The 10,066-nt window shown below is 42.9% G+C and overlaps 1 protein-coding gene across 7 annotated transcripts in view; it reads right to left on the bottom strand.

Moving 5' to 3' along the window:
• ACVR1 (activin A receptor type 1) overlaps nt 1-10,066 on the bottom strand; it is a 190,378-nt gene that overhangs the window by 108,235 nt on the left and 72,077 nt on the right. For 3 of the 7 annotated variants that reach the window (XM_019522374.1, XM_019522375.1, XM_019522376.1), the window contains one exon: nt 1,461-1,534. In XM_019522374.1, the coding sequence (XP_019377919.1) occupies nt 1,461-1,534 (74 nt within the window). Of the gene's footprint in view, nt 1-474; nt 580-1,460; nt 1,535-5,615; nt 5,719-6,169; nt 6,246-6,838; nt 6,871-10,066 lie in introns of those variants that run through there. The other 4 variants (XM_019522379.1, XM_019522373.1, XM_019522381.1 and 1 more) reach the window with 4 other exon arrangements.

Here is a 10,066-nt window from a genome sequence, read left to right as displayed (position 1 = left end):
GATACCATCAAAAAGTTTTACACTGCATTAAAAACAAGGCTGAGTCAGATAAAACAATGACTAATAGAAACATTTGCTGGGTATTGGGGGTGGGAAGGCAATGCTAAAACAGCTGGATAACTAAGTTTATTTTTTAATTAAAATATCATTTTGCAAAGTAGTTTTAGTTATTAGGCCGGACAGTGAAATCTGGGTGATATATGCTACCACCTACATTACACAGTCAATTTAAAGTACACGATCATGATGTTTCCTTCTGCCCTGAAAATTTAAAGCTAGAACATACTGCAAGTAAATAAAACTACAACTTTAATGTTTGTTTCCTATTATTTCAGTTTACCTCTGAATCCAAGACAACCCTAAATTTAAACAACACCCCCCCCCATAATTAGATTCCACACGTGGAAAAAAATATGTTTTTATAAGAAGACCTACTGACAAAAACTAAGAAGTCATAAATTCAACAAACATTACCTAAATCTATATTAAGTTCTGTCCAAAAAATCCTGATGAGTCCTACAATTTAAGACTGGTCACCTTCACATGCATCCTCACTATCACTTTTCTCTCTACTTTCATCTTCAGGTCCATCAATGGCACTGGATACAAAGAAATTTAGAACCCATTATTAAAGGCTTCAAGAAGTTATCCTTCCCCAAGAAGTCAAAATCCATTGGCAAAACAGTGATATGGCTGGCTTTTTAATCTTCCTACCAGGTATAAAACACATGGTTCCCTACCAAAAGCTTGTCTGAGTACTGACACCATAAATGGTCCTTAAAGAGCTAAATCAATTATTGTTTTTTTCAGCGTAATTTATGGCTATCCTTTTAAAGTCACCCCCCCACCTTCTTATCTGTATTTCCCTCGACACACAGAGGCAGGAATAGTCCCAGGCCAGAAGCCTTCAAAAGCTCTCACTAGGGAAAGGCTTCCAGCTGGGACTCGGGGGAAGAGGGGTGGAAAGAGTGGGGGTGCGCGGATTTACTTCTGCAGCTGTTTAGTTCCGCCACTAGCTCCCCCTGGGTCCTACTGCCCCTGGTTCCTGTCATCTTTGACAGCCAACCAGGGACAGATTAATATTAATTTTCTAAATTTTTTGAGGGCCCCTCAGGCCAGACAGAATGGTCTGGCAGGCCAAATCCAGCCCATGGGTTGTATTTTGCCTACCCCTGTATTACTGAATAAAATATCAGCCTGAAGACTCAAGTCTCTTACTGGAGCAAGCACAAGTTATTGTAGGTACTGAAAATGAGTTCTGATAACTCACACTCACTACAAGTGCAAAGATAAGCAACCCTAAATGCTAAAGCAAGTGGATACCTCTAAAAAAAATTTTGAGAACTGTCAATTTGTAGGCTAAGACCAACTAACTCTAATACATAAATCTGAATTCAAACCTAGACCTTCAAGAGAAAAAACAGCTACTGTGTTAGCTTACTATAACTCACTTTACTTACCTTCGAAACTGGGTGAGGGAAAAGCCATCATCATCAGTACGGGAAGAATCATAACTCCATGTATCATTATAGATCTGTGGAAAGAGAACAAGAGAGAAATGTTTATACTTTCATGATTAGATACTTTTTTTCCCCCTCCAATCCCCACACACACACACACACACACACACACACACACACCCCCCCCCTACCCACCATCCAGCTTTATCAACTGGTATTCACTGATTCAACACACGATTTAGGCGGCACGTAGGTTTGTTTCTAGATATCACTCTCCCTCCCACCCCCATTACACACTATTTCCATCTCACTGCATTTACAACAATTTAACTGTCCAAATAAGAGAGTCCCAGAAATAGCATTTGTTACCTTCCTCCAGATACTAACCCAGAGTACCAGGTTTACTCATGTAAGCCATCTTGCAATATTGTTTATAGATCCAAATACAGATACAAATTCGTGACACAAACCTTGACCAACATACAGCCAAAAGTTCTGAACTTTCAAACGAGTCATTTTACGCATGAGATTATTCTGAATTTTACAGTGTTATGTCTTGTGGTTATGTCAGGGTGGACTGTGTAGTTTTGTCACTGGTTTTTAACTAATAGATTAGACAGAGGTCTCAAAAATGTTGAAAATATAGACAGTCACAGAGAGCTCTGCAAAACAAGTCCTGCTGTTCATTAAATTCTCTTTAAAAATAGCACTCGATTCCCTTCAACCAACTTTATATTTACCAATTCCTTTCAGTAAAAAAAAATTATACCCAAAATATAAACATGGAAACTATCATCAGTTAAAATGATCAAAAGATCTTTCAACATAAAGCCTGGAGTTTTAGTCCTAATAGACACAATCCTTAGCAGAAACACTGTCTGTAGGATGGAAGAGTTATATTATAAACTATGTTAACCACTCTTAATTTCTAGCTCAAAAAGCAATAACTTCCTCTATTTCAAGAATCATTAACCAAATAACCTTCTCCAGCTATCTCTTTTCATATGCCAATGCAACAGTGTCAATATTCCAGCTCTTTCAACAGGTAAGTATTCATATTCTGTCTCTCACTAGAAACAAGATGGGAACAGAAGTCTGGAACGGAAAATTGTGCCAGGGATACCCTGAAATAAAATATAACATCATTTTGAGCAATCAAAAGTGTGGAAGACAGCCAACTCATCTTTCTTGTAATGTTTGAAGATAAGTAGAAGGGTGCTTTGCCATTAAAAAAAAAAGTATGTGCAAGTTGATGGAGATGACTTGGACAGTCTTCCTCTTTAATACCCCAAACTGTCAGTTACCAAGTCTCATTTGTCTCAACAGCTCACAAAAAAAAAATTCTTCTTGACACCGTATCCAGATGAATTTATGCAAGCCTGGGAAAAAGGTGGCAGATTCAACATGCCATCTCCTTTCAAACATATCAACAGCTCAAGTGCCCATACAGAAAAAACTGATTTTAGTGATGTTGGTATCTAGCCACCACAGAGGTGGCTAAAGAAGCAACCCTGGAGGCAAGACATACCACAGGGTTGTATAATCTCCAGAAATGCTCCAGTTCACTCCCAGCCTTATTTGGAGGGCAAGTACGACATGCATTCTATACCAACCCAGAAGAGCTAACTGGCCAGGAATAGGGACAGAGTGAAGTAAACAAATACAGAACAAAATCCACTGTTTCCTCCCTCTAGAATTTAAGGCATTAAACATAAATATATGAAAGGTTACCTGAAAATAAAGTAAGAGACTGAAGAAAAAAGTCATGACATAGAAATGAGGGAGACACCACAAAATGTTTACATTCTGAATAATCCTTTGACAGTTTCTCAAACATAAAACACAAAAACAGATACTTTTCTAGGATTGGAGAAGGCAATGGGAGTACACCAGGACCCTTCCCTCTGGGGAAGCAATGATCTCTTTCTAAAATGTGACCTATTAGAGAGGTGCTCCTCTCACCCTGAAATATAAACATACACCGTATATGATTCCAAACAAAAAAATAAATTAAACTAAATGAAAATGGACCATAAACTTTCAAGACATATAAATAAAAGCTCTTCCCCACTAGGCAAAGGGATCAACTTTCAAAAAAGGACATTCGTGACAGGGGGCAGCTCTCGGAGCCAGTTCTCATACCAGCCCACCCACCTGTCTCTATGGGGTAGTCCACCCAGTCTCACCTGCCACGACTTTGCTGTTCCATAAGCTGTTGGTATAATGCAGGAGACTGCCCATTACTACCCCGATGCCAGGGGGCACTATCTGCGGCTCCAAGCTCCCATACACTGCAGCCCATGCCTCGCAGATGGCATCCACATTATGTAATCATAATCTACACCAAGACTGGTGCTCCAGGGTCCCACAGGGACTCTCACTCCCTCACTGGAGCAGCGGGTCATTATGCTTCCTTCAACTCAGTCTTGGCCTCCTTGCAGCAGGGGACTTACTGAGGTCAGAACTCATCCCTAAATCTCTGGCTGAGCCCCCCACTCGAACTCTTGCCCAAACTATGGCCTCAGGCATCCACAACCTTGCCTTGGCCTCTTTCCCACACCTGAAATTCCTACTTCACCACTTCTAGGGCCTCTACACCACGCCCCACCCTGGGGTCTTATCTTCACAATCAACTTACTCACAGGGCTGGCCCTTGTGTTGCCCTTCAGACTTACTCCAAGTTCGGCCCTACTGAATGCACCCCTGGGACTGCCCATCAGGCCTACTCCCATTCAACCCTACTCAGCCCCCATCATGCACAGCCCTTCAGGCCTACTCCCATTCAACCCTACCTCAGCCCCCATCATGCACAGCCCTTCAGGTCTACTCCCATTCAGCCCTACTCAGCCCCCAACATGCACAGCCCTTCAGGCCTACTCCCATTCAGCCCTACTCAGCCCCCATCATGCACAGCCCTTCAGGCCTACTCCCATTCAGCCCTACACTATGTAGGGGCCACGCTGTACACTCCCCGTGCTACCCCTCCTGAGGTCTCCCAGATCTCACATCCCTGCTGGGCTAAGGCACCTACACATACGCATACCTGGCCCCCACTACTCCCAACATCTCTACACCACCCCCTCTGGGGTCTCTGGGATCTCGTATCCTTGCTGGGCTCAGGTGGCACTCTGCTTGCCGTGTCTGGCCCCACTGCTCCCACAACTGCCTCCAAAGCCCACCCAAAGATGGGGGCCAGGGTTAAGGCACCCCTTCTCATCTTTCACCGGGGAGGTAACTGGCCTGGCATTTCCTGGGGGCTCCCACACCACCCAGAGCCCCACCAGGCCACCCTTCCCTAGCAGGGTGCAATTTTAGGTCATGCCCAGGACCACAAGCCTCCTGCTCTTACCTTCCAGATGTTCCTGCTGTAGGTCTGCCAGGCAGTGTTTCTGCCTGGGCTGGCAGCAGCAAACTGCAGCCTTTATATCCCATGCTCTCAAAATGGCTGCCATCAACAGGCACCCAGTAGCTGCCCAACTCTGCCCTTAAATGGTGCCCTGCCACAGCATCTGATCAACTGTTTGATGCTTGAACTATCAGACTATGTTCAGAAACCCCTATAGATGACACCAGATGAGCTTAAAGGGAATCATCATCATTATGAAAACACTATGGCAGAGAAGTCACCAGCAGACCAGTGGAGAGCTGAAATGGTCTTGCAGAACCTAATCCAGCACTCCATCCAGTAAGCTAGGGGTGCTCAACCTGAGGTCGATAGAGCCACTGTACCTACCCCACAGGGATCCCTATGGATCAGAAAATTTGGTGGTGGGGCTCAGTATCCATTAATTTGGATACCCACTCTCCTGGCAAATCCCAAAACCCCAAGCTCTGCACAGCTGGTCAGGGGCAAACTATGCCTGATTTTCCCCCCCACTGCGGGGGGTGTGGGAGCACACCCCCTTCCCTCCCTGCAGGGCCAGGTTGAGGCTATGTCATGCCTCTTTCCTCCCAAAATCCCTTACTTTCTATAAAAATCATCAGTTGAATGTCTGACATACCAGATCTGTGTTAGATCTATGTTAGAGGGCATATCTGTCCAAAGTACTTTAGAAGCCCATATAGCTACTATACAGAGCTCTCCCATTACAAATCTGAATGATAGTGTGAAAGATCAGTCTATTAACATACTCAAATATGCATTTTATAACATACTTAGTCCTCTCAAAAGGGAAAGCCAGATGCCAAGTAGTACCTGGCTGCTTCTCTGAAACTTTCTTCTTGTAGACATTCCTTCTTTGAAAGGCCTAAAAGAATATTTTGTCTACTGGCTCTGAAGTGTCATGCATACTTACTATGGTTTATTTTTTTTTAAAAACACCTCACCCTGTACATATTTATCAACAATTAAAATCTTGTCCTGTGTTTGTGCAGACAAGGTACAGCCCTTAGACTTCTGGCAAATAGCTGTTGTGGCCCGTAAGGCTTCACAACTGAGTTACTCCACTACAGCTGGATCTGCTATAAATCTGAGCACAAAAGAAGAGGGGTGGGAGGAGACTAAAATAAAAGTATCCTGGACCTTAACAAAATCCAAATTTTCCTCTGAAAAAAAATTACCCAAAACATGTAACTAAAATAAATAAAAACTCTTGAATACTTTATTCTGCACAAAGATTTCTGTCTGCTTCAAAATGTTCCATTTATTTGAATTTGTATTAAATAAAAAGACAGACACCAGCAAGCAAGAGAGAGAGATCTCTTCTTACTGTATGTGGTTATCCAGCTCCAGCCAACATACTGTGTTTAGATAGCTGAAAGCCTGCCAAAAACTTTGGAAGAGAAGTCAGGATCCCTAGCTGGTTGCCATTTTGCTCAGAGACTGCAGTATCTGCTGTTAGCCTATTAATTCAGCTAGTTAAAAATAAACCCCGAAAGAAAACCCATTTATAAATCAGCTCCAGGATCAGATGCCAACAGTCAAAACAAAGAGAGGGTTCAACAAACTCCCTCTTATCGAGAGAGAAATGAACCCATCAAAAAAGAAATACTTCACAGAGATTAGCATATGACTGTTTGTAAGAAAAGAAAAGCAACCCTCTGCTGGCTGAGCCCTCCCTCTGATGTGCTGGCTGGAAGGGGTAGGGGAAGAAGTGGCACTGGTCCAAATTGCATAGCCTTGGAGAGCAGCTCAGTACTGTTGTCTGTTCAAAATGATCTGTCACTTCAGAGACTTATCCTCCGATAAGCCCTTCTGCCGTACAATCCCATCTCCAGTTAGTCGACTGCCTCCTCAGCTTTGATTTCCCAGCAACATCCTTGCTTCTCAAAGTTTTAGATAAAATGTTTCCTGCTGCAGAGATAAACCTGACAAAGACACTACTGTTTCCAAGCTTGAAAGTGCTGAGCACTGAAGGAAAACAGCCCTGGCTGCTTACCTGCAGGAGTCAGACATACTTGTGGTTCAGGAAAAAAAAGAAAAGTAGTTACAGCCAATAAGCTGCACCTTTTTTCAGAATACATCAAAGCTGACTCCCATGACTGTGCTCTGGCAAGAGCATTACATGCAAGCTGGCGCTCTATTGTCTTGGTATTTGCTATGTTATCACTAGCCTCCTACAAACCCAAGCAGACACAAACTAATTGGGGCAAGTCTGAGTTATGGTCACTGAAAACACTGTACCATAATCTACTTAAAATATACCGGCTATAAAATGAGTATGATTCTCCTCCATAAAAAAGAGTCATTTAAGGAGATGCCTTTAAGCTCTAAAATATAGTCATAATAATGCATAATGCCCTTTAATTTATTTCCAAACCAGTGGTTTTTTTCATGATTTGTTTTATTTGGAACTTGAGAGGAGCTCTGACTTTTAATTTTATTACAGTAGAAATCTTAAGGCAGTGAAAGCTATGCCATTTTAAAACTGAAAAATATACAAGATTCCATAACACATTCTAAAAAGAACCATTACAAGAGTTCGGTAAATATATTGTATTAGTATTGGTAAGAGTAAAATACAAATCTAGCAGCAAAACTAAAATTATTATAATCAGGACTTAAACAGCGCTTTATTCTAAACTTAAAAATATACCCAATGTTTATACAGCATTTTGAAGTCATACTGTGAGGTCAAAGGAGGAATGCTCATTATATTACTACATTAACGTCCAAGATTATTACAACTTTTTTTTTATCCAACTTTTTATTTATATTTATAATGCTGGGGTGGAGGTTGGGGTTTTGTTTGTTTGTTTTTGGGGGCTGCATTTCTCTCAGCTCAGGTAATGAAGTTACATATTTTACTCACCACCAGAAGTATGCTGCAAAGTTTAGGAACCAGTGTGAACTCCAGGCTGGAAGAGTTTAGAATCCAAGCTCCCAAACCAGGATGCACCTGAACCCTTCTACCTGGATGGAGTCAGCTGGAGTGAAGTTAACAGAACTCTGTATAAATGGAAAGACTCGTACCTCCAAATCCCTTTTGCAGGTTCAGGAACACATAGAAAAGGGAGGGGATGAAGCAAAGGCCCAGTAAGTGCAGTACTGTGTGGACCATATTTTGGATTGACTGTTTTGTGGGAGGAAGAGACCTGGCTCAAGTTTAGGATTTGTGGGGCTGATGCGTGCTTTAAAAGGCAGCCAAGGATAGTGGAGAGGTATAGCAGATAGGTTTCTAGACAGCTTCACTTTCAGACTTTCTTACATTAACACAAGATTGAGCTGTAAACACAGCATAGAAACATTTGTTTAAAAAAAAAAAAATTTGATTAAAAAAAAAACCAAAGCTATTTCCATTAGAATTAAAAGCAAATGAAAACAAGTTTCAGGGTTTTTTAAATTATGCAGTACCAAATTCCACACCCAATTTTGGATATTATCATCTGGTTTTTAATTACTCTTTTGAAGGACTATTCCTGTACTGCATTTGGCCCCAAGCTCCATTAGTTGTAAAGTTTTAATAGTAATAAGGGCTCTTGTTTAAGTGCAAATGAAAGCATTTGAAAGTAAAACCTTATTTCAAAATGTTTACATTCTCAGACATAGCATTATGTACATGGCAATATAGAACAACACAAGACAAACTACACAGAAATAAAGCCAGTAGGATTAGAAAAGACTACTTATATTGCCAAGCTGAAAGCAGCAAGTAAAGAAAGCAAACTGGAAAAGGTATACTTAAGTATTTTTTAAAGAATTATTTACTTAATGTAGTGCATAAATACACATACATGGATTAGCATGGTGGGTTCATAAATCTGTAAAATACACAATGTTTTATATTGAACATTCATGTTATTTAGGTCTGGCATTTATTTTTTATTTTTTTTGATGAAGAGACACTTAGACTTGTACAGCTAAATTCACCAGAGATTTTGCTTTCATTACCCATCCAACTTTCAGTTGCAGAAAGGGTATGGCAGTTCAGACATTTCCTGGACTATGCACAATTAGAGCTACCATGATCACTAGGACTAGGGACAGAAATTACACATAAGCTGATATAAGTGATCGAAAACCCGTTTAAACCTGTAACAGAACAGAAATTCAGTGCACATAAAACTGTTTCAGTATGGCCACACCTGGTTTAAGATAAACCTGGATGGATGTAGTATCAGACTTAATTGATTTAAGTTAAACTGGTCTATGGAACTTCTGTTCCAGATCCCCTCCTGACTCAGGTTATGTCTCAGTTCCCCAGCATTAGGGTTACCATACGTATGGGTTTTCCCAGACGTGTCCTCATTTTTGGCTCCCTGTGCTGCATCCGGGTGGGTGTTTAAAGTAAGAGCAAATGTCTGGGTTTTTTACTGGTCCTCTACTCTCCTGGGCTACCTACTTAGGGCAGCGGGCAAGATGATTAGCTGTCAGGGGTCATGTGCTCCCTGCGTAAGCCCCAGCAAGCCAGGTAAAGTGACACTGAGTGCATACATGCGTATGTGAGAATGGACATGCTTGGGCAGAAGGGCTGGTGGGGCAGAGATCTATGGAACAAGGGCTGCTGGTCCAGAGGAATGAGGGGCAGAGGCAGGGCACAGGCATATCACAGTCCCCCCCCACAATCATATCCCCCCTCCCCTCCCAGATGTCCTTTTTTTTGGATGCTGGAAATATGGTAACCCTACCCAGCATCCCAGAATATATTGCGGCCCCCTGTTAACCCTGCCTCGCAGGGCAGGCTGGCTAGCCTTGGCTGTGCTGTCTGCTCTGGCAGAGCCAAGGCTGGCCCTGCACTGTGGCTGTCACAGAACCAAGGCAGCAGGTGCTGCCTGCACCAGTCAGCCCTGTGGGGCAGTGGGGGGAGCAGGCAGGGGAACAGAACCCCCAGCTCAGAGTCCTGGTCTGTGAAGGTTGCTGCCACCCTCCCAGGACAAGCCAGAATAAGTCACTGACCTGCTGAGGGAGGGGTGTAGAGGTGAAAGTAGTCCCCCCTCCCCAGGCCAGCCCCCAAGCCCAGTATAGGGAAGCCCCATGACAGAGAGCCCCTAAGCCCTGGTCTGCCCAGCTTTACGGGCAGGGGGACGATTCCCCATCAAGGCTGAGCTGGCACAAGTCACCAATGTGAAGTGGGGAGGGGGAAATAAAGCCACCCGCCCTGGTCTCAGCCACCCTGAGCTGGGATCTTCCCAGCTGCAGGGGCTAAGAAGGGGGGGGGGGGGGTTTC

Source organism: Gavialis gangeticus, unplaced genomic scaffold, assembly GCF_001723915.1.
Source record: "Gavialis gangeticus isolate Ggan-Ray unplaced genomic scaffold, GavGan_comp1, whole genome shotgun sequence".
NCBI classification, from domain to species: Eukaryota; Metazoa; Chordata; order Crocodylia; family Gavialidae; genus Gavialis; species Gavialis gangeticus.
The sequence above is the reverse complement of the archived record's forward strand: the minus strand, read 5'-3'. Positions and strand labels throughout refer to the sequence as shown.